Source organism: Coenobita brevimanus, chromosome 49 (genome assembly GCF_032717465.1).
Source record: "Coenobita brevimanus isolate Jiangsu-jjx chromosome 49, ASM3271746v2, whole genome shotgun sequence".
NCBI lineage: Eukaryota > Metazoa > Arthropoda > Malacostraca > Decapoda > Coenobitidae > Coenobita > Coenobita brevimanus.
The window spans coordinates 4505803-4531522 of NC_137002.1; the positions used below are offsets into that span (position 1 = coordinate 4505803).

Sequence of the window (25720 nt, forward strand, 5' to 3'; positions counted from 1 at the left end):
AGGGCTGTGTGTGGGGATATGTGTGGTGTGGGAGGAGTATGTGGTTCAGTGTGGTGTGTGTGTGGTGTAGAGATGTGGTATGTCTCTAGTTCAGGCTGGGGCAGGATTGGTATTTTGTAAGTTTTGGAGTGATATGGGGTGTGTGGTTTGTGTTAAAAAGGGGGAGTAGTGAGTATGTTGTAAAGTGTGGTGTAGGGATGTATGTAGTATTGCAGTGTGGTAAGTGTTATTCAAGCCAGGATAACTTTCATATCTAAGTTGATGATGGGGGTTGTGTAGTATTGGAGGGGCTTGTGGAGTTGTATGGTGTATGAATCAGGTATTATGATGTGTGTGATGTTAAGTGGATCTAAATTGGTTGAGTTTGGTTATTAGGCTACTGTTTTATTTTGCGTGTAAATTATTATGAGGAATGATGATGGATTAGGCTACTGTTTTATTTTGCGTGTAAATTATTATGAGGAATGATGATGGGAGTGTTGTGTGGTGTAGGGATGTGGTAGTTGGTATGTTGAAACGACCTAAATTAATTGAGTTTGGGTATTCCGGCACTGCGTTTTGAAGGGGGTGATGGTAATGGTGAGGAGGGTTGTGTTAGAAGGGTGTGGTGTGGTGTTGGTGTTGAGAAGTGGTATGTGGTGTGCGTGGTGTTGAGATGTAGTAGTTTGCACATTGAAGGGATCTAAATGAAGTGAGTTTGGATGGTATGATGGAATAGTGTTGTGTGGTGTTGCCTAATGCATCATTGTTGTAAGTAAATTTTGGCACACACTTTGAGGGGGTGGAGGCATTGTGGTACCTATATCACCATATTTTAAAGAACTGTATATTTAAAAAGTAGACAGAGCTTACATTTTGTAATTGCACGTTGTTCTTTGCTTTTTACAGTAGTTGATATTTGTATGGGGTTAAGAAGGAATGTTAGTAAAAGATCACCCCTCAATTTCACTGTGTACTATATGGACATTCATTATGAATAATTGAGAGTAGACTATATACTCCTTTGTTTTTACTTTATTCCCTCACCTCCATTTTTTTTTTCCCTACTTTATGACCTCTTCAGTAAAGTTTAATATATTTTACTCTGCTTAAATTTCCGTAAATCTTTTGGACCCAAGCATTTCGGATAAGTATGCACTGTACTAATCTGTTCTGCGCCCACAGCCACATCCAGCAAGGAAGACCTGCATCGACGCATTGGAGGGCGGTGTTCGACCCATCACATGAAAGTGGTGTTCAAAGTGTGTTGTGATCCGGCCGCACAACCACCACGAGACCAGGCGAACAACCACATCCCTAGCAACGGTATGTGATTGGGTTAAGTTGCATTGTGATGATAGGGGGTTCGGTTAGGTTATGGGCTGGATTATGATTAGGTTGGATTAGGTTAGATAAGATTGTAGCTGTAGTTTGGTTAGGGTGGATGGGGTTGTGTTAAAATTGAGATAGGTTTAAGATAAGTTTGGTTAGATCAGATAAGGTTAAATGATGATAATTTTGGTGAGGATGAACGGTGCTGGTGTGTGTTGAGTTAAGCTAAGGTTAGGTTAGGTTAGGTTGTGGTGGAATTAGATTAAGTGAAGATATAGAGACTATGTACTTCATTGAGTTAGGTTAGTTCAAGATGGGATTTCTTAAAGGAAATTCAGAGGTGGTTAGTTTACATAAGGTTACAGTTGATAAGTTAGGATCACTGTTATTAAGAAAGGTTAAATTGACCTTGGTTATGTTGAGTTGTGTTAGATTGGGTTACATTGGGTAGGTTTGGTTAGGTTGAATTAAGAGAACGTCTGTTACTTCACAGGGCTGTGAATTGGTAAATCGAAGAATTATACCCACATGCACAGAAATATTATGGTAAAACAGTTTGGCCTGGCTTCGACTTGGAAGAAATAGTTGGAGTTGGCATAGTACATGAATGAAGATTTGTCCATCCGTCATCCAATCCTACATTGCCCCATGAGGAGCGTAGGAGCCCGGGGCTAGGCAGTTGGTCCCGACATTTAAGATGAGAGTGACCAGCCTCACTCATCCCTGAGTGGCATTACATGAGCAGTCAACCCTAACCACCCCTTGGATATAAACCTTCACCGGCTCAATCCGATTGGAGCGCAATAATTACCCACTAAACCACCAGGTGCCAAAATTTGGTTATATGGTTACCACCCAGCGTAGTAAATGGTTTCCTGGTGCACAGGAAACCATTTGGCTTGTCATTCAGTGTAGAGTCACCCACAGGCAGAAGGAAGTGGAAAGAATGAAGGAAAGAAAGACAGAAGAGGGAGTGATGGATATAATTTAAGCTCAGTTAGGCAAAGCTAGTACCAGTGTGGAGATTATAATTATTTCATAGTTCAGTTAGTAAGGTAGGTACCGGTATGGAAGTAATAGAATCAGTTTGGCATGAGAATTAGGTAGTGTGTTGGTATGTGAGTTATATTAGGTTTGGTTGTTTTAGGGTAAGACCAAGTTTGCTATAGAAGTGAGACTTTGGTTAGGTCAGTTTTGGCTAAGAATGAGAGTTTAGGTTAGATTTTAGGGTAAGAATCAGAGTTAGTTTGGGTAGACCATACCATCATATGCATTATTACATATTTCTGTGTTGGGTGTAATTTAGGGTACTGAAAATAGTTAATGTTTTTAATGTGTTGGGTATTTTTGGAGGGTAACTTCTTTGCTGACTTACTCTACACATTCCCACAGACAGGATGTGTTGCTGTGTTGTGATTGTGTGTGTTATATTAAGGTTGTACTTGTAAATTGAAACACATGAAGACAGTGTTGTGGAATATTTTTTTGTGCTCACAGACTACACTTTAGCACTGAACTGTTTTTATGCTGTTACACGTTTTTAAGCACAACAAGTATTTTTTGTTTCAGCTTGGATTTTATTACAGTACAATTTCCTGTGTTATGATTGGCTAAATGGATCTTAATCTGTGCATTCCTTTTTTCCCATGTTTATCTTTTTGTGTGTTGCTGGTTGTAATGATTGGCTGAATTTTACTAACATGGATATGAATACTGTTTTGTTAATTTTATTTTGTTGTGCTTATGTTTTTTTTTTCAGCGGATTTTTAAAATAACATTTGTCCATTGGCTGACATAACAGATCTGAGAAAAAAGAACGAGTTTTTGTCTTCCATCCTCACCAGTTCAAGTAATCCTCCTTTTTCTGTCTCGCATACTTAACCTTAACTTTTCACCTTTCTGGTTAATCCCTTTAACCTTAATACTTTAATTATTTTCTGTTTCTTTAAGTCTTTCCCTATAAACTTTTCTCTGACATCATGCTCAGTCCATCCCTTTACATTCTTTTTTTCACACCATATTCCTTTTTCTTATTTTATGAGTCTCCCCCTAAACATTTTTTTTCTTCCATTACCTCCTCCAACTATTCTACTCATTTGTACCTTTTTGAACTTTTGTTGTGTATTTTCTTTCAAAATTTCCTTTTTTGCATGACTTTCCTTCCAATTATTCTCTTGTCAATCTGTCCCTTTCTATGTTGTTTTGTCCTTTCCTTCCTTCCCAGTTCCCCACCTCTCTTCTTCTGTTTCTTTCCTTTTCTCTCTTTCTGCTCTTTTCACTTCTCTCTTCTTTCCTTTTCCTCTTCTCTCTCTTCTTTCCCCTTCCTCATCTTCACTCCCCATTCTCCCCTCCCTCAGTTTCACTCCCTCCCTCCCTCCTTCCCATACCATTCCCTTCTCTTCCTTCATCCATCCTCCCTTCTCTACCCTGCCCACATTCCTTCCCTTCCTTCTCCCCATTCCTTCCAGCCTGCTTGCCTCGCTCCCTTCCTGCTTGTTCCCGCTTTCCTTCATCCCTAGCAGACCCAAGCACCTTTTCAGTGGCACATTCCATAGCCAAGTTTAGAAATGCAGATTAGTATTTCTTTGCCCCATAACTTGCTTTAATTTTCTACAGCTACCTTTATTTCTAGCAGGGGCTTTGTTTTTGCCATGCTTTTTAGTTCCGTTCCTTTTGCCTGTCCACCGTAAGCAGTGTGTGGTGTCCAGATTACTTTGCATATGAAGGTCGTCCATAGGTTGCTTATCATACAGAAATACAGCATACGTTAATCGAAATAACACTTCATGTGAGCTTGAGTGTTAATTAGTAAAAAGTAACTCGCTTTTCCATTAACCCCTTTGCCACAGTGGCATATTATTACATTTCTGATTAATGCCACAGATTTGTTCAATTTGGGAAGACATCAGTTATGGAAAGGCATTAAGGAAGGCTATATCAGACCCATCCTATTTAAAAAAAAAAAAAAAAAAAAAAAAAAAATCCGAGTTAAATTTCATCATCTGTTTATAGCAGAAATAATGGGGAATAGTCTTTGATGGGAAGGGATTAATTACAGATAATGAGATATAATACAGTCTGTGTGGTAAGCAGCAATAGGTCTTGCAGTTAAGTTGGTGATGGTTTAGTCTTTAGCAAATATAGCATATAGGGAATTATTTTATGTTGATAGTGGTTAGATGCTACTTGCATTTTTTATTTATAGTGTATGTTTAGTTGCGTGATTTGGAAGAATGATAATCTACATCACATAAATTTTGTAGTTTAAAAAACTGTTATAGTATTGACTTCTTACTATTCAGTCACAGCAGACTTAAATGCTAATAGAGTAATTGACAATGAAGTAAAGCTGGGCATATAGATCATTTATGGTGACGAAATACTGAGTGTGAATTGTGTACATAATATCTGACAGAAGCAAAAATGGGTATCATATTGCTTTATTTTTATAACTTCAGAAAAGCTGCATATATGTGGAGTGCATTTAATCTCTGTGTGATTGGTGATTTTATGAGAGGAGAGATGAAGAAAAAAGTAAAAGGCAATTCACCAAATGTTCTACGGTAAGAGACAAGATTAATAAGAGGCAGAGGAAGAAGGATATGGGAGTGGAAAGCAAGGGCAAGGTGGTGTGGAAATGGAGAAGTGGGAATAGAGATGTGATGTGGTACAGTATACTGGTATTGTATTAACAACTCACTACTTAGTATTTCCTAACCTTGAATGATTTATGAATTATGCCAAAGCTGGATTCATTTGGACGCTGGTATATTAGCATCAATTTTCTGTTGTCAGGACTGTATAGGTAGTATACTCGTACCGATATATGTAAAATTTTCTTTGAAAGCCAAAAATCACTAAATCAAGTTTATGACGCTTTGCTTTTATTTTATTTCATTGTCGTTGTACATTCATTTCAAAATTTTGATACTTTTGTTTCTAAAATTATTTTATCTTTTCAGAAGGTATCAAAATTTGTAAGAAATTTTAGTTTGCACAGCAAAAAGCAGTGTTGTCGTTCCGGTTAAGTAAACATCCCTTCCGCTAAACCCCCTTCAGTCTGATGGCAATGTGTGGTGTTTACAACTGATTCCTTTGTCTTGGGACGGTCTTTCCAAATTGGAGGAGTTAAATGTAGCTGTCCTTAACTCCTTCATTAGCAGGGTGCTCTCTTTATTTGAGTTCTGTATAATCATTTGGTAGCAGCAAGAATAACTTAAAATTGACATTGGTTAAAGTGGTTGACATAGCTCATAGCCATCCCAGGAAAGGTTAGTAGTTGAGACAGTCAGTACAGTACACTCAGTTGATGGCCGTATTGTTTTTTGATGTCCTATACTCTGTCCTCTTTAACTTGGCCTAAAATTATCATCTCTTCATCTTGAATGCCAAGATGTTACAGGAGATTAAAATTAGATTATGATAGTCATGAAGCAGTGCTATGGAAAGGATGTAGAGCTGTAGTATTTTCTTATTTTGCCAGTGAGCTATAAGGAGAGATTAATGTGGTACTAGTCATGAAGAAGTGCTATGGAGAATATTTAGAATGATACTATTGTCTTATTCGTCTATTGAGCTACGGTAAATAAGCTGCAAAAGGATGAAAAAATCTCCGCCAAGTTAAGGTGGATGAACTGTTGTGTACTGTTGGCCTGAGCATCATTAACCCATGGAACCTGCAGGTCTCAATTTTATTCTTGCTATTTCATGATTATTTTACCCAACATGGGTGGCTTTCACAAATTGAATAAAATTATCTGGTAGCTGGAGTAATAAATAAATAAATCAAGATCTTGGATTCAGGGGTTAATTCTGCTGGGGTTACTTCAGTAGAGGTGAATTTAAGGGACCATACAGCACCAACAGCTTGCTTCTAGATCCTAAACTAACAACGCTTTAATTAGGGTAGACTCTTCTGTAGGTGGCCGGATATTACAGCTTGCTTCTAGATTAACCTGAACTACTAACACTATACTAGGATAGAAATTATTGTGAAAGTGCCCAGATAGCACTTACTCGCTTCTTGACCTTCCCTAACTGCTAACACTTAAAATTGATGTAGAAGCAGTGTTGTGAAAGTGGCCAGATTATATGAACATTTTGCTTCCAGATTCGCCCAAGCCTCTGACACTTTAAATGCTGTACTTGACATTTAAGTGGCCAAATAGCACTAACAAAATTGCCTCTACATCTACCCACGCTGCCAGCACTTAAAATTTGGGCAGAATCTGTTGTGCAAGTGGCCAAAAAGCACTCACAACTTGCTTCTAGATCCACCTAAATTACTAACACTTAAATTGAGGTAGAAAGTTTTGTTATAAGTGGCCAGACAGCACTTAGACTTGCTTCTTGATCCACCAAAACTGCCAACATGTGAACTGGATTTGAAGTGATGTAAGGGACCAGATAATATGAACAGTTTGTATCTGCACTGAAAGCTTGCTTGTATATCCATTTAAATTGCCAACACTTTAGATTTGAAGTGATGTGAAAGACCAGACAAATTTACAGTTTTTATCTCAGCTACTTTATTAATCGTTAGTTTCACATAAAGACCAGACAGAAATTACAGTTTTTATCTCAGCTGTTAATCTTTAGTTTCGCATTCCCATCAAGTGACAGACCATAGCACTTACACAGGGGCAATCTGTTGTGAGCTAAAAGTTTTCTTAAACCTCTTTCCTAAAAATTTCTTTCATAAGGTTTGTTTTGCATGTTGCAACTAAATATTCTCTTGTACTTTTTTTTCTGATAGAATTGTACAAGAGATCTTTTTTAGTTAAAGCAATTGTTGCCATCTCCCGTTGGTTTTAATCAGCTAAGCCGATTGTTTTTTAACTGGAAGGGTCAGATATAGCCATCATTAACCAGTTCACAAAAAGAGATGTCTCCTAACCTGAATATGGGGGGGGGGGGTTGCATGTGTTATTTGGCCCCAGGTTCAGAAGGAAGTGAACATAGTGGACTTAGGCCATGGTTGCCCTTCTCCTGCAGCCCACCATCCTTCCCTTGCAGGACAGGGAGGGTTTGAATATGCAGTATTGAAATATAAATGGTTAGGGAGAGGTGTTAAGGACCTCTTAGCTCACAGTATCACAGCCTTAGAGTGTTCAGTAAACTGCTGACAAAGTTAACATGACCAAACCTGCTGGCAGTGTTCAGGTTTATAGAAGAATGGAAGTTTGGTGGGTGATTTGGCATAGAGGTGTTGTGTTGTCTGGCCTCCTACACCTGTCAGTCCTGCACCTGGGGTATGTGTTCAGTGCCAACATAAAACTTGGTTCATCTTACTTGATATGTTATTTAGTCAGTTTGAAATTACAGTACTGTGTTTAGGATCTCCATATTTTGCCTGTTGTAGTACCAGAACTCTTTCAAAACATAAACTTTTTTATTTATTTTTTACGATAGATACTCATCAGAATTTATTCTAAATTTAAACTGGGGCAGCAAAGCTTGATTATAATATTACGTACAGTATTTCCTAACATAGTTTCAAGGATCAGCTGATTGCACTACCCTCTTCAGCCAGAGATTTTAAAACTATATTGGCTAGTGCCAGACAGTTTGATTCAACTTGAGAGACATCTGTGCTGAAGGAGTTGGAAACAGTCCATTAATCCTTTCATCCTGAAGATATCCCTTTTATATTCTTACTTCTGATCACAACCAAACAGCGTATTCAGTTTAGGAGATATGGCTTGCATGAAAGGAGTAATGGTGACACTAAAAAGTAGTCATAATCAGAGAACATTGTTTACAAAAAAGTTTAGATTGTGTTGCTTTGATGGTAGTGGAGGGTTGAACCAAGTTAGGTGTATGGCACGGCATATTAGTGTACTGTGCTAGTTGTTAGCTGTTAGTGCGTGTAGCCAGTATCAGCACCCACCTTAGCCACCCTCCTTCTGTCTTGCTCCCTACAGGCCCGGCATCCACACGTGGCACCTCAACCACCTCCTCCACCACCTCCACCAAGCCCTCCACCATCTCCACCACCCCTAAGACCTCCTCCACCACCACCTCCACCTCCACTACCACCACCACCACCCACGCCACCACACCCCATAGGACAACCTCACGCAAGAATGCCGACCCACACCACAACCTCAAGACTACTACCAAGAAGACAGGTGGGTCAGATGGAGGGAGGAAAGATGAAAGGAGAGAGAGAGAAGGGGAGAACTGAAGGAGAGGACTAAAGGAAAGGGGAGAGAGAGAGAGAAAGGGAAGGGCAGAACTGAAGTGGACTAATGGAGAGCAGAGAGGGAGCAAGTTTGAGGAGGAAGAGAAGGTGAAAAAGATTGGAAAGAAAGGAGGAAGTGAAGGAGGATGGAGGGGAGAGAGGGAAGATGAGATAGATAAGTGTGAAGGAGAGGAGTAAGGAGGAAAATAGAAGTAAAAAAGAGGAGAGAGGAAAGAAGAGATGGAGAGAAACAAAGAGGGAAGCATGGAGAGGAGAGAGAGAAGGGAGAAAGATAAGATAAAAGAAGCTGAGGAAAAGGGAGAGAGCTGAAGAAGAGGAGAAAGAAAAGAATATGAGAAGGAAGAGAAAATATACAAAAGAAAAGGAGAGGGAAGATGTTGATGAGAGGGAGAGGAGAAGAGAGGGATGAGACTGAAGTAGAGACGAGGGGGAAGGATGATAGTAAGGAGAGGAAAGAAAATAAAAAAGTCATAAAAGGGGAGAGAAGGAAGAGTTTGAGGGGAAAGTGAAAAGGAGGAGAGAAGATATGAGGAAAAATGCGGGAGAGAACTGAAGAACGGGAAATAATAATTAATTTGAGGGAAGAGGGAAATGTTGAGAAAGATGGAGATGAGAGAGGAAAGTTGAGGGGTAGGAAGGGGGGAAAATGAAGGAAGACATGGAGGAAAAGAGAGAGGGGAAGGGGAAAGTAATATGGAGAGGAGAGACTGAAGATAAAAGAGCATGAACAAGAAATTGAGAGAGAGAAGAAATGAGAGTTGGAAAGAGTGAATGAAATGGGAGGAATGATGGAATGCAAGAGGAGATAAGAACAATACCGGGATGAAGAAATGGAAGGAAGGAAAGAGGACAGTTTGAAAAGATGTCTGAACGAGGTGCAAGTAGAGAGGAATGAAACACGAGAAACGGGAAATTAAGGATTGGACAAAGAACAGAGGAAGAAGAGAATTTGGTACTAATGGTGACAGAGCCTTAAATGATGTAGATTATTGTATTCTAGCTTCATACTCCTGTGTTCCAAAGGAGTTAATAATGTGAGATTGATTGGCAGTAATTTTGTAAAAGAAATGAGAACTTAAGGAGAAGGGAAAGGGAGCGAGGTATGAGAAAGAGGCAGAGAAGGTTGAAGAGATAGGAAAGAAAGGAGGAGAGAAGTGAATGAAGATGGAGGGGAGAGAGGGAAGAGAAATGCAGCTGGAGGGGAGAGAGGGAAGAGAAATGCAGCTAAGTGGAATGCCAGGGGTAGTGGGGGTTTAATTGGAAGCATGTTTAACCTTGAACTGAAAGGTTTTGGGTTCACTTCCCACGCCGACTATGAGACCTACGGACAGGGTCTCTCTACCTCTGTCTGTTTGCACGTAGAATGTTCGTAGGGACCAGGATTTGTGGATTGTTGGTTGTATTTTTGTCTGGGGAGAATATTTATTGGGCCATGTTCTTGTCAGTTATGCAGGAGACAGAAGAATTTGGTGGTTTAAATTACCCAAGTCCTTCGTTATTTTCATTTATTTATTTATTTATTTTTTGAGAAAAGTTTTCCAAAGCCCTACACAATTAATGATTCTGCAAAATCTGTGGCTGTAAGTGGCTGCACAGATTGTACCTTCTATTATTGTGTGTGTTTTTGAATAAGCACATGTACTTTGTATATGTATGTCAAAAATACATATACTGTACAGCACTATATTTTTATCATTATGCCCCGTTGAGTACACCGCTTCCCGTCCGATCAGCGAAGTTAAGCAACGTTGGGTCTGGTTAGTACTTGGATGGGTGACCACCTGGGAACACCAGATGCTGTTGGCATAACGTTCTCGCTACGTGTCGAGTGGGGTTGGTGGAGGATTAGTGCCCCTCCCTGTAAAACAATTAACTCTAAGCCCTTGGCCACCCCGTTTGGGATACATGGCGTCTGGCAATGAATGATGAATTATTATTATTATTATTTTTTATTTTATTTTTTTTTTTTACTGCATTGTTTGCATGTTGTCTGTGTATTAATTATTATTATTATTTATTTATTTTCATGTCTGAAATAAGTTAATGTGAACCAAAATATAATTTGTGCACATTTATGCTGAATGTTGAAGCTCTCTGTGTTAGTAATTAGCTGCTGGATTACTTGGCAGCATGAGTTTGTGAATTTTGTTAGTGTTTGTTGTCAGGTGTAGTAGTTTATTGTGATCCCATAACCCAATACTATGTGTATATGTATGTTTACTAGCATGTGTTCTTACTGAATGTTGTAAGACTGTTTGTAGCCTACATGGGTGAGTGATCTGGTGGTGCATACACTAACTGGTATATTAAATAATTATGTTAATGAATCAGTCAGTATCTTGTTCGTACATTTATTTTATTTTTATTTTTATTACGGGTATTTTTATTTGTTACTTTTTATTTTTCATTTTCAGTAAATTACAAAAAAATTGCCTATACTATTTAATCTGGATTTCAAGAGCTTGAGTGATGAATGAGTATGCAGCCCACTTCACTAGGTATCTTGTCGCTTGGTTCTCTTTCTGTTGTCTTTTTTCTCTTGCTTTCTAGACCCTGCTCACGCTGTTCTCGGGTGGGAAAAAGAAGTCAGGATGATGATTTGTACTTTATTACAGCAACATGTTAAGTATGTTTTGAACTTACAATGATGTTTTATACTTGCAGCATCATTTTGAAAATGTGTATTTAGCACTGATTTGTGATATACCTTGCTCCTTTGTTTTTTAATATTCAAATGATAATTGAATGTGTGTACTGACCATTTTACCAGGCACTAGCTTCTCTTACATTTGTGTTTAATTTTATTGCAGCCCTATAGAAATACAGTAATGGACAGTTGAATGATGATGATACTGAGGAGTGAGATACTGTATATAAGGCATTATAATATTTTGTAATGCTCACTTTGTTATTTATGCTTTTTATTATTTTATTAGGACATATATACAGGGCGACATGGAGGTGATTTGTTTGTGGCCACCCCATAAGAGATAAGGCTACTGGCAACAGATAGATAGTGGATATATATCCACCTTATTTTTATTAGGAATTTGGGCAAATAATGATGATGATGAGGACATGTAGATTCATGATCAGGTGTTCCAACTTCCATACACTATCTCAAATTTCTCAAAACCAAAAAGAGTTAACAAAAGAATCGGCATTACAGAGGCACGTTGTAATCTTAATTTATTAGCTCCTCTTCACTTTTTTTAAATGTGTTAATTCATTGTGATTTTTCTTACTTCATTCATCAGGTGAGTTTGAATAATGGTTTATTAGTTAAAACTCTTTGTGGTAGGTGGAGGCACTCACCATCCACTCACTCAATGTAGTGCTGCTCTTGGGTGTCTGCCCTGTCCTCTCCTCCATCCTTCGTTCCTTCCGTCTTCTTCTGTCTTTCTTTCCTTCATTCTTTCCTCGTCCTTCTGCCTACGGGTGACTTAACACTCCCTCTTCTGTCTTTCATTCCTTCATTCTTTCCTCTTCCTTCTGCCTGTGGGTGAGTCGACACTGAGTGACAAGCCAAATGGTTTCCTGTACACCAGGGAACCATTTACTACGCTGGGTGGTAACCATATAACCAAATTTTGGCGCCTGATGGTTTAGTGGATAATTATTGTGCTCCAATCGGATTGAGCTGGTGAAGGTTTATATCCAAGGGGTGGTTAGGGTTGATTGCTAATGTAATGCCATTCAGGGATGAGTGAGGTTGGTCACTCTCATCTTAAATGTCAGGACCAACTGCCTAGCCCTGGGCCCCTACGCTCCTCGTGGGGCAACGTAGGATTGGATGATGGATGGATAGATAGTTAAAACTCTTGGTTCTAGTGATGTTCCTGTACCCATGTTTTCTTTCTTATTAGTTCTACTGAACTTCTTTATATCATTATTACTTTTCTTTGTTAGTAATACTGAGTGTCCTTTTACCAGAGTTTGCTGTATTTTTAGTAATGGTGAAACCTTATTAATTTTTTTAATGAGTGAATGAATGTGTGGTCTATTCAGTTGGGAAGACTTTTTATTTTTATTTTTTTTTTCCTCCCCTGACCCTGCCTCACCCCATTCATAGGTGGGAAAAGAGGTGTGAATGATGATTATAACAGTAATGTACAGTATTAACTGTAATAGATTTCCCTTTTTAATTTGTAGTGTTTGTGAATTTTGTTTTTCACCACCATTGACATCTGTTCTTTTTTTCCAGATACGCGCCAGCCTGATCGCAGTGAGAATGAAGTTGTGAAGAATGAGGAGTTGACCCTAAACTCCTCCCCTCGGGCCATCTCCTCCCCTTTACTCCTGGCCATCCTCCTCCCGCTGCTCTCCCTCCTCCTTCCCAGCCTCACCCTCCACTCCCCCCTCCCCACCCCAACTGCACATTCCTAAAGGCCCTAGGCTTATATATATATATTTTTCCCCAAGACAGTTTCTGTGCTAATGTTATTTTTTTTGGCAGTGATAAAAAAAAAAATTGTGGGAATAAATGAAAAATAAAAACATATGGGGAATTATTTCTGTGCTGCTCATAGACTGGAAAACCCGCGCAGTGAAGTGTAGATGAAAACTGAGTGGGAAATTGTTGATAAAAGAAGGAACGCAACTGTTTCTCACGCCTCACGCTGACCGAGCAATATGTTGTGTCATTATCATTATTCATGTTTTTTAGGGAGAAAGTGAGGAGTAAAAGAGTCGAGGTGTGATTAGTGGTGTCTGGGTGGAAGATGCGATGTGAAAGTGGATTCATAAATGTGATAATTCCTGAGTGTTAAACTGGCATTGCAAGTTGCAGGAAACGACTGCACTCGTCAGACATGCTGCACTCGTGATCGAATGAGTGAATATTGTTTCACTCACAAAGAATAGACTCGTGTACACATACAAACACACACATACATGAACACAAGGAATAAGTGAAGGTATTTATTCCCCTCTCTGTAAATATGACTTTATCTATGTACATGTTGGTGCAAACGTCATTATATATATACAGTATAAATATATATATATGTATGCCGATTTTGGACGATGACCCTCCCCCCCCTTATCCCTTTATCATTTTTCTGTAGGTTTCCATTTCATTATTTTTTTGTTATTATTATTAGCTCATGTGCTGGAATTTTTTTTGTTATCTGTCAAGTGAGAATGCTAGTTTCCACATCTAGATCTTGGCTTTGTCTCTACCGTAACCAGGAAGGAAAAGGTTTAATTGAGGAAAGTGATGGCGTGTATTTGGTGTTTGTCTTCGGTGTTTAATTTTTGACTTGAAAACTAGATCATCATTAGGAAGCGAACAGTGTCATATTTATTGCTTAGGTCGTGTCTTTTTTTTTCTTACAGATTGAGCTTGCCACTCAGAGTATTTATGGGGTGTTGCTTTGCCAGGAATAGGCGTGAATTGTGATACCCAGTCAGATAGAAAGGTTGGTCTTTGTACATGCAGTAAGTCCACTTATAAGTCAGCATTTTAGACATTGCGTTTGCTGTTATGTTCACGGTAAGAAACAGAAGGATTACTTATTAAACTTGTATTGCTAATGATGTGGCCGATTTTTCCAGGTTATATTTCACAGTACCAGTTTTTAGAATTATTTTTGCTATTAAATTTTGAAGATACAGAAGGAAGGCTTGTTAAAATTCCCTTGCTACTTGTGCTGCTAAATTTCATAGTTTCATTTCACAGGGCCAGTTGTTTGGAAGAATTTGTTATTTATTTTTTTAATATCTGTACATCACGTGTCTGTTTTTCCTCATTTGATAGTACCAGTTACGTGGAAAAAGCTGTGCAGTTTTGGAATGTATCCCTGGCTTATATCAAGGACTGACTGTACTGTATTATAACAAGGATTAGCTATGGAATCAACCGCATTTATGTGAAGGTGAGATTAGCTGGAATATGCAGTAGTGGGTTTAAGTGCCCAGATGGTGTAAGTATTGTCGATTGTCAGTGATTTCTTCCTCCCACACACACCTGCATCATTGCTTTTTCTATTTTCATCATTATCACTTTCAGTTATGCTCATTAGTTGTACTGTATATAGTTTTCATTATGCTGTCTGTAAGTATGCAGTGTAGTTTTGTGTGCCATTTTGAACTGACTGCTTTTTAAAGATTTCAGTTTACTTTTCCTATTCTGTTTTCTCCCTGCTTGTTGATGATTCAGTTTACTCTTCCTGCTTCTCTTTTTCCTTGCTCACAGAAGAATACTCTGCCTGATGCTGATTGTGCAAAACCTTTGGAATACTGCATCATCTCCTAGACATCAGTACAACAGGGGTCAAGCTGATGGTATCCCTTTTTCTTTTGGCTTAAATTTCCCCTCAGTCAACGTAAGTCACTAACAAAAACAAAAAAGTAGTTTCTTATGCCTTTGCCCAACCTAATTTTCTTATTTCTTTTACATCTGTGATAGGCAGCTTTTAATGCAGTGTCAAGTGTATGAGAGGTCAGTATAATGAATACTCACTCCTGCAATGTTATGCTTTGCATCAAGATGAATAATCATGACACACAGCCAGTTGAATGTTTTACTGCTGTTTAGTATGGTAACCATATTCTGTTTTGTTCCTTTCCAAATGTTATGACATTAAACTGAATTTTTAAATACTCAGCATTACCAAGCAATGGGAAATGATGGAAAAAGTCCTGTTTCCTTGAACATGTAAACAATAACACCTTCTGCTACATGCAAGGCATAAATAACAGTACCTCTGTTACTTAATTGTGCTTGCAAATTTATGAATAACAGTACATTGCCTCATTTGTTCGCAATGCTAGTATTATCTTTCACATCATACCTTCAGGCTTTAGAGGTTGACCTCTCTTGTTGTTGCTGGGACCACAGTCACATGCATAGAAGGAAAATTAACTACACCTGCACTGTGTGGCAATTGGTAGTCTGTCTCATTGGCTGGTTGTAGAATTGATGATTTTACCTTGTTTCCAGGATACTTCATTTCTTAATGTAGGTGATGCCCATTCTGACTTATTCCAAACTAAATTATTCAGCTTAAGAAAGACCTCTCATATTTTCAGGGGTTTATTGAAACTGAATCTAACCCCTCCTGGATAAAATGGTCATTAGTTAGTAAGAAGAGAAAGAAGACATCCCTAGGATTTTGACAGTTACGAAGACTTAACCATAAATTTGTGCTAGTTATTTTATGTTTTAGTTCTGCCGCTTTTTCGCAAACTGCTGCATTTATGATTGAAAATTATTTGGTAGATATAATCATGCCAGTAGTATAAAATGCCTGTCACGTATGAAAAGTTTGTATCCATTACAAAATTGGAAGGTTTGATTTGTTTGTAATATCCATCATATTCTGAGCCAGCCAGTGAGAGAAGCTAATCCATCTGGGCTATATACCACAGGTTTTGGATGCAGGATGAACTTTTTTTTTTAGTTTACTGGTAATCCGTTGGTAAGAAAAAGTTATTTATTATTATTATTATTCATAGGTGGAAAAAGGTCTGGACTACTTTTATTACTGTTACCTGTATCGTTTATTATGATTATTATTACACGTTCAACTTTGCAGAAGGAACGAAGTCTGTCTGTTATTTGCTGCATGTGATGAGGACAACCCCAATATTAGCAAATGTTTATTGCTTTTATTGTTTTTCTTTGATGGTACTTTATTGTTCCCTTTTTTCATAGATTGCATGTAGGATCATAGATATGTGAAGGAGGTGGACACATGCATTTGGATTGGGCAGGCAACCAATTACTTCATTCAGTCATTCTTCTTGATGATAATTTTTCATTTTTTATGTATGTAAATGATTTTGTTCTTACGATGTGGACAGACCATAGCTATGCATATGCTAATAATGTGTTTTTATGGAGCAGTGGTGTATTAACAGGTTTCTTCTTGGTAAGGTTTGGCTGATATCAGTGTAGTACAGTAAATCCTTGTTATAATTGACAATTTTTTAATGTTATGTGCTGTTCAATGCTGTAATTTCTAGGAGAAGTACCTTTTTGACTGCTGGAGTATATCTAGCCAAACAAAATTATGTAATATTCAGAAGATTCCTAGGTGTCCTAAGAGAAGAGAGAGGGTTAAAAAAAAAAAAAAAAAAAAAAAAAAAAAAATCGAGGCTGAAAAGGTTGTGGTAATATTTTCACAATTAATGAGGAATTACCAGCAAGATAGAACACAAAAGAATCGGTATATCACAAGAACTTGCTGTACTATAACATTCACTGTGCCACCAAGAAGAGGATGGTTTGTGTATTATGCAAAACTGTTGAACCCATTGTATGTGATAACCTTTAACCCAGCACATTAATGTATCATGTTGATTATGTATTTTATTTTTATTTTTTCTCTTGTGGTAGCCTAGCCTTGAATCCCTACACTTTTTAAGGAGTATGATGGGATTGGCTTTTTTTTTTTTTTATTTTTTTTTTTTTTTTTTCCCCTACCCCCTGTATTGATATTAGGAGCATTTTTCTTCCCCTGCCAAGTAAATAGGTAAAAAAAAAGAATAAAAATAAAAAGTGCTTTGTACATATTAATTGATGGGTCGGTAAGAGGACGAATATCCCCCCAAATCATGGTACAGTTAAGGACAAAAGTTTGCTTACTGTTCCAGTTCATCTGCTTCACGCTGTCATATCTGTCAGTTTCCTCCTTGACTTACCATATCAGAGAGAAGAATAGAGTAATATACAAATTAGGATCATATCAGAGAGAGAGAATGGAGAACTATACTAGACAGGAGGGAGAGAAAGGACAGAAGTATACTGAACAGGAGTGAACGAACAGAGAAATGTATTTAACAGGAGTGAAAGGACAGAGAAATATACTAAATAGAAGGGAGAGAAGGGACAGAAATATACTAAACAGGAAAGAGGACAAATATACGTGACAGGATCATATCAGGACAGAGAAATATACTTAACAGGATATCAGAGAGAAGTATACAGAGTCTCTCTGAATATGTAGTTTACAGTGGAGTGTAAGAAGTATGGAATGAATTTAAAATTAATTTTCTAGCAGAAGAAGGTGAGAAGTAGAAGGGGCAAAATTTTTACCAGTGCTTTTTCAGCTTTGATTTTTCAGCTGTCTGAAGAATATAAGAAATGTGAGGCAAAATCTGATACAATACTAAGTCACACAGTTAAGGATGCTAGCCAGCAGAGAGAAATGAGAAGCAGAAGAGGTAAAATGTTCTACTAAGTCACTCTCACCTTAAGAATATTAGACAGGAGAGAGAAGCGAGAAGTAGAAGGGGTGGAATATTAGGCAAGCTCACATCCTTGACTTCACAGTAGTGGTAGCAAGACACACACACATACACAGGAGCATCACAGGAAGCTTTTTGGTGCCCTTTCAGAGTTTGAGTAGAGATCTTCAGTTAACAGTTGTTTGCAGATGAGGATTTTGTTGGTGGGCAGAAAAGAGATTATACAGTAATTCTTTTCTCTGCTTCCTAAGTTTTCCATTCGTGCCATTTCTCATTTCAAGTAGAGGTTTTTGGGTCGACAAGGATTTTCAAAAGAGGATTTTGTTGTGATTTTTTTTTTTTTTTTTCCCCTTAATGCTCCAGACATTTTTCACTACTGTTTTTCTATCCTTTCATTTTTCAGAAATTCTTTCTAGGAAATATTTTTTCATTTTTGTTGAATATGCTTTCCAGTAGATTTCATTTTTATGGAAGAGATGTTTTTATGGTGGAATTTAATGTTATCTGATTTTTTTTACTAGTGCACTTTGTTATTTTCAGCATTGAACATTTAACTGTTTAAGAACATTAAAAAAACAACAGTGTTATTTTACCATTAACATTTTTACCATTCGACAAACAATAGTACACTGGGCTGGTACTGCACGATTTACTGGCCAAAATACTGTATATGTCTCATTGTTGATACATGATTGTGTCTGGAAGTAAATAGGGTGAAATATAGGGATCATATTCTTGTTGTTTATTGAGGCTCACTGTACCTCTTCCTTAATTAGTTTATTATTGGTTAAAGAACATCAGTAGCATCTTCCGTTGTGTTTTTAATCGATGATGACGAGATGTGAATAACATAAAACAGAATATGGTAATGTAAAAGAGAATGATATGAAAACATAAGCTTATTTCTGCCATAAGCATGTTAGTTTTTTTTTTTTTTTTTTTTTACCCACAAATAACATAGAAAAGAATAATAAATTTTATGGTAATATAGAAATTCACATCTGTGCTTTATGTGCAAAAATAATGAAAAAACAACATTTTAAGAGAATACTCATATAATATGCAAAATAATTGACAAAGAAAGAGGTACAGGAAAGGTTCATAGTCTCACAACAATATGATTCCAAGAGTGTAGGATGCCTTGTGTTGATGTAAATTTTTCCTCGTTTCTGAAGTGTTTTGAAATGTAATATGTTTAGCAGAAAGCTCAGAATGATTTAGTATTCTGTTGCCTTTTTCCATTGCCATTGTATGTGCTGTTTTTTACATCAGTTCTGAATAAGTACTTTGTACAGTTGATCATATTATTTTAAAATTTTCATCGAGGTACACTTGGCAAAAAAAGGTGTTTCAACAGCTGGGTATGATAATTTTCCCTGTATTAGCACTGTGGCTTCTGTTATCTTGGCATAGTTGGCATTACTAAATAATACTGTATACTGTATGAAGCTCATCCTTGCAGAAATTGCAACTCAAAATGTCATCATTTCTTGGTGATTCAAGGGGAAGTTTTCACATATTTCATTTGTTGTGTCCTGTGGTAATACACCAACCCATTTGACTGCATGGATTTCATTCTGTTGAGCAAGATTCCATTTCATTATGCAGTTAATACAGGTATTCCTAAGTGTACCAGTTGCAAATGCATTGAGTACAGAAAAAGGTTTAATATGTTAGAATACTTTCTGTGCATGTTGTTTATAGTTCTCTCTCTTTTGTGCGTTTTCCTTCCTTGTTTACCACACCCAGTCTCACCCCGACTTCAGATGGGATCGTGGTGATCCTGCTATGGTATTTTGTTCTCCTTTGGAGGAAAAAAAAGGTGATGGTGATACTTTCTTTGCTGAGTGTACTTCATAACCCCCCAACACATGGTACTACTGAGTGTTCTTCTCATAGCAGCTCTTTATGTAATGTGGGATTTTAGATTTATATATATATCCATGTATGTGTAACTCAGCACAGCAATATTGAACACAAAACTGCCTCTTCACACCAATATATTTTGCTAGGAGAGAGGCAGCATGCACAAAGGTTTGATTTAGACCGCAAATCTCTATCTCTCTATCTCTCCATACCATAGGAACTGAAGCATTTTTTGGGTGTTGATCTAAGTGCCTTTAACTGTAAATTATATATTAACAAAAAAGTAACTTAGAAAATTAATGCAGTAACCTTGTAGGGAAGAATGTTCTGACTAAAAGTAAATGAGGCATTGTGACCCCCCAATAGGAATTTTTGTATATGCATTTAAAAGACTTGAAAGTTTCACATGATAGAGGCAGCAAAGAGTAAAAGTGCAAGAGTTTTTTAAATATCCGTAAATTTAGCCAGGCAGACTAATAATTTAGCTCGTTGCAGTGTTCACTGTGGAGGGGAAAAGCACCTTATTCTCCTAAACCATTGCGTGTGTAAAGTTGGGTCATATTCTAAGTGGCTTTGGAGATTCTTAACACTTCTTCCTTAGCAGTTCATTCCATATGTTACACCTCGGTAACCTTTCCGGTTTTATTGTTGATATTAACGCTTTGAATGTGGGTGATGTTCAGGTTAGTTTATTCTTGCTGTTACCAATTGATTTTATGCAACCTGGGAAAGGTCTCATACTGAAGGGACATATTAACGGTTTATCTTATCCATCTGGTGTAAAAAGTATGTCCTAAACTGAAAACAGAATCATCAGGAAATTTTGAGAATAAAATTTGAGACATCCCTGCAGTCACATGGTTAACACAGCATGAATAGCATACAAAGGAGTGTTAAGGTGTAATATGCAAACTAGATAACTAAGAAAGAATTACTATGAAGGCTTCTATGCCACCTAGAATACAGCCCTTTTTGTAGGGGAATTTTGTGTATGGTTGACCTCCTCAAAGTGGCGTCTGGCAGCTGTAATGATAGTGTGTACAGTAGCAGTCAGTAGTTCCTTAACAGTGTCAGAGCTTTGGTAGTATTTCTTTGCCACTTTGAAACTGTGTCGTATCCCAAGCGACTTTGGAGATGCCATAACACCTCTGTCTCGGCAATTTATTCTGCGCATTACCTCTTAGCATTCTCTTATAGTGTGATTGATGCAAATTGTGTTGGTATTTTAATTTTATAGATACTGTACCAATAACTTACAAGAGGATGTGATGGTGTAATATGCAGAATATACCCCCCAAAAAAAAGGTTCCTTGAAGCCTTCTGTGCTACCTAGAATGCACCTCACATCCAGAACCTAACAAGGTCTTGCAAATCAAACCAATAATATCCAAGTTAGGTGGAAGAGCTATGATTTTATTTCATTAGCTTGGAACCCCTGATGTGTGGGGAATTGCTACTGCTGCTGTACATTTGTGGATTTTGTGGCATTGAGGGCTACATTTTTCATTCCCAAAATGCCCCCTTGTGGTTTAGCATTAGTGATACCATAACTGCAGAGATAATGAATGTAGCAAATCTCTTCATTTCCCTTTCCCCCTGATTATGTTATTATTAACAACCGTTGTGAACTTCATCCCATATCACTTGTTTTTTTTTAAGTCTGATCTGAAAGGTAATAGACACTCCTTATATCCCATACCTTTCCCTCCAATGATATTATTAGTAGTATTATCGACCATCGTCAACCCCATCCCAGAACAACACTTGGTTTTTCGTAAGTCAGATATAGAGGATAATAACCACCCATTTTTATATCCCATACCTTTGTAAGAATGGCTAATTCATTAAACCACTTTGGCCAGGGGTAGTATTTATAAAGGATCTTAGAAACTAGGGTCGATACCCATCATCATTCTAATATGGTTTTGAAGTGTATGGTGGCTGTGTGAGCAAAGAGAATGCATAAACAAGCAGTCACGTATAATAGTTTAGCTTAGGTAGGTTTATAAATACAGCCCAAGGTCTTCATGATGGCAGCTTTAGTTTGCAGATAACTGTGGAAACAATATGAGGATAGGTTTGTGTATGTTAGAAGTCAGCAATTAGGAATACATTTTTATAACTCGTGATATCTGAGGGTTTCACTGCGATGATGATGTTTAAATGGATAACAGTTTAGTTTTTACTAATTAAAAAAAACACTAAAATTGCAGTTGATGATAAAAACATAGCACCATATATGTACACAGTAGCCTCTAATGCAGTGATTTATGTTTAGATTGAAACTGTGAAACTGTCTCGTTGCTAGTACTAATTGAATGATTCTGTAACATCTTTGCTCATGTCTTTTATTGAGGCAAGTAATCTGTCACATATGGTTTTTTATGAACTATATTCAAACCGATTGGCAGTCCAGAAACCCATACAGTTGCTCATCCAACAAGTAATAGAGGTATTCACATCAGCCACCTGCATCTCACTTGGAATCATATAATAATCAGATTAAGATGCCTTCCATCACCTCTTCCGTAACAGTTGTGTATTTTACTTGTTATTGTTCTTTTATTCTATTGTATTTTTATCTTTTTACTATATATATTAAATAATACACATAATATACAGTAAGTCCTTATTGTGAGTCAAATTTTATGTTTTTGTATGCTGTCATGTCCACTGTTAATAACAGAAACATTTCCTTTTGAAGTTTGGTTGCTACTTGTACAGCTAATTTGCCAGTTTCCCCCAGTTTAATTGAGCAATTTACAGTGAAGTTGATACTTAAGAACACATCCCTGACTTAACGTAACCTAACCAAACCTGTCCACAATTGCCTGCATAAAAATAAACTGATAAGGAAAAGGTGCTAGGGAGCTTCCATAAGTGACAAGATTATGGGTCTCAGTGTGTGTAACTCATGGCTGATGAGACTGAGAGGTAGTTGCACAGAGTGTGTGTGTGTTTGTAGCTCTTGTTTACAGGAATGTGTGTAGGAAGTTGAAATTGTGATAGTCTGTGTTCACTGTGAGCAACATGTCTACTTTATATTGGTTTTTCTTATTCTCATTTATATTGCTCTCTCCTCTCATCCATTCTGTAGTATTTCTCAGATCTGTGTTGCAGTTGGTTTCATGGAAAAAAGTCTGTGTTTTGTTTTAGCTCTTGGATTTGTTGTGGTGTACTTTCTCCTTGTTCAGATTTTCTTTAAACCCGACAGTACCACAGTGAAGGTAGAAATGATACAAGTGAGGGGATATATAAATTACATTTTCATTTGTTCTTTCTCAGTACAACCTCTGAACTCAAGTGGAAATATTCCAAAAAGTACACACAAACTAGGAGCAATTTTGTAGCACCTCCATTCCTCAATTTCAGTCCCCAGTATTCATAAATAATTTTTACCATTTCACAGGATAAATAAGTTGTTATAGAAGTTGTATATTTCATACATTTTATTTTACTGTTCACTCTAGTATGATTATGAAGTATTTGATATCTGTATGAATGAAGACAGGTGCATATAGAGACAGTTTAATATGTGGCATAAGAGTTTATAAATACAGCCCCTGATCTCAGTGAAGGAAAAACAGCAAAAGGTAAACTTGAGCTTGAAGTGCTCTGTGTGACCACCCACTAACCCGCTTCCCCCATTTCAGTTGCCATCAGCCATCGTGTTTCCCCCCTCCCTAGAGATGAACATTCTTGTATCACTGCCAGTGTGAAGTATACCAGTTAGGTTTATTTAGCTGATCCCATCATGTGTCTATAATTTGCTGTTCTTCAGTGTATGTGGTGAGGTTGGTGAATGAGAGAGGTTGTTTACCGATTCATGGTTGCACAGGAAATGCCATGAAGGGATGCACAGGAATTTACTTTGTATTTTGACAACCGTTTAAGCGCGTCTACCCAGGTAATGTCCTTTTTTGGTTTATTCCTGTTGCTGCCAGACTATTTTATTTAACTTAGGAAGGGCTTGCCTTAAATGAAGGGGTTTACTAAGGCATATCTAACCCCTTTTTGTTTTGAAAAGTACCCTAAGCTGAATAAAATCATCAGGAGATGGCAAGAATAAATGAAAAAGGACATCCCTTCTCAATCGATTAATATCAGGATCCAGGAGTGTACAGATTCAAGTTATTGTTATGCATTTCACATTCACTGGGAGTTTGTTAGGGATCTGTGTGTGAATTGTAATTTTGATTTACATTCAAAGCACATGAGATTAGTGATTCGGTTCAATTGACGGGATCCAGGCTGATTGAGTGTCCTGAAGCTCATAGTGTGGTTTGCAGACACTCAGGTTGTCATAGCAATCATCCTTGAACCCTTTTTTCTCTGCGCGCACATTTTTCATCTCATTCTTGTTATCTCCAGACTTTATTGAGCTTAGGAGAGACTTTTCCAACTGTAGGGGTTAAATACTGCCTTTATTAATCGTTTCAGTATGTGACATCTTCCCTAAGCTGAATAAAGGAGGTAACAGGAACAAGAAGGAATAATGTCATCTGAGTGAAGGGTTTAACATATACACAGTGCATGGGAGTCACATTGTACTCCTTTGATAACTCATGATGTTGTACAGGATTCTGTTGTATAGCAGAATTAAGAGTTCCCAGCCCATTATGCATCCACCCCCAGAAATATGCAATACCTTGATCCCCACAGTGGCTCACTCTCTGTTGCACAATACGAGGAGCTTTGTAGGATCCAAACCCTTATGCTGTACTTAAAGAAATATCCAACTACCCACACCCACTTAGGATAATCATCGTTGGTAGACCTGCCCCCCCCCCCTCCCTTCCCCTCCCTCCCCCATCATATCACACATCAGTAGTGGAGCATTTAGGTGTGATGTTTTGACTCAACGTAAAACACACCTTAGTCAAAGCCTTGAACCTTAGCTCTCCGTGGTAATGAAACTACTCCTCGTTCTCACCTACCTCCAATTTTGCTGTGTCTTTCCCTCCATGTTCCCCTACTCCATTCCAATCTCTCCTTTATCTCTTCTTTTCAACCTCCATTTCTGCAGTCTCTCTCCTACCTTACCTCCATACTTACCTCACACTCCGTCTTTTTCATACATCCAGTTCTGCAGTGTCTTTCCCTTCATACTTCCTTCTTTCCAACCTCTCTTTCCCTTTCTTACAGAAAGTGCCATTTTATCTGCTGCTTCTTCTCACTGTATGCCCTGACAACTTTCATTGTAATTCATCCAACCATGCTTTTTTTTCACTCAGTTTCTCTCTGTCTCTTGTCCACCTTCTTTTTCTTTGTCTTTTTTCTGCCTTCCATTCTTCTCCATCCCCCCTGCCCTCTTTTTCCTTATTCTCTTTTCCCTCTTATTCTCTCTATCTTCATTCCCTATACCCTTTCCACTGTACCCTCCTCACCATTCTATCTCCTCTCTACCCTCCTCTCCTCACTCAAATTTTCCTCTCAGCCCAACCCTTTAAAACCATGTATCCAACAAAATCCGAAGAGCTCACTAAATGTAGCCAGAAAACATTACCTCTCGACAATCCTTCCCGTAACTATAGTGAACCAACACATTAGGTAAAGTACGTAGAGTTTTTCTCGAAACATTTCCACAGATGTCGACCATGACTAATAATCAGTAGCTGTTTTTATTTTTGTTCCAGACTCGAGAAGAAGTGTATTTTTGAAGGTGACTAATGTTATATAAAAACGAATCTCGCTAGTCTCTCTCTCTGTCTGTAACGTATTTTTTTATGCGATGTTTGTGTATATATATGATTTATTCAGAGACCAGTTGATAGAGCAATGTCTGTCTAGAAGTGGAAGTTGAAAGTCTAATGAAGTGGCTGTATGTTGACTTCCCAGCTTATAGTATGTGGAGAGGAAATGGGTCAGATATAAACCACACAGATCATTGGACATAAGCTTCCAGGTCTCGGCAGATGCAAGCAAACACATACGAACCCTTGGCTGTTTGTCACCCCTTCTGTAGGCTGTTTAAAGTTACCCCACTCCAATGCAGATTTGAACCCTGATCGTAGCATTATGTTCCTGCACATGAATGCCACCCTGTAGGTTAATATATACCAGGCTGAGTCTCTTACCAGGGTACCTTATATACTCAGTGCAAAGGAGCAGTTTAGACATTGTTCGTGGAGTTCGTGTGCGGGAAAA

The 25720-nt window shown here is 37.8% G+C and overlaps 1 protein-coding gene and 1 pseudogene across 1 annotated transcript in view; both read left to right on the forward strand.

The window, feature by feature from the left end:
- The window catches only part of LOC145399404 (ephrin-A5b-like), a 273796-nt gene extending 260509 nt beyond the window's left edge, over positions 1–13287 (forward strand). The window contains exons 4-6 of the mRNA XM_080272023.1: positions 1165–1305; positions 8235–8441; positions 12720–13287. Of these exons, the coding sequence (XP_080128149.1) occupies positions 1165–1305; positions 8235–8441; positions 12720–12901 (530 nt within the window). The 3' untranslated portion in view covers positions 12902–13287. The remainder of the gene's footprint in view (positions 1–1164; positions 1306–8234; positions 8442–12719) is intronic.
- On the forward strand, positions 10203–10321 carry LOC145399581 (5S ribosomal RNA; annotated as a pseudogene).
- Positions 13288–25720: the final 12433 nt, after the last annotated feature.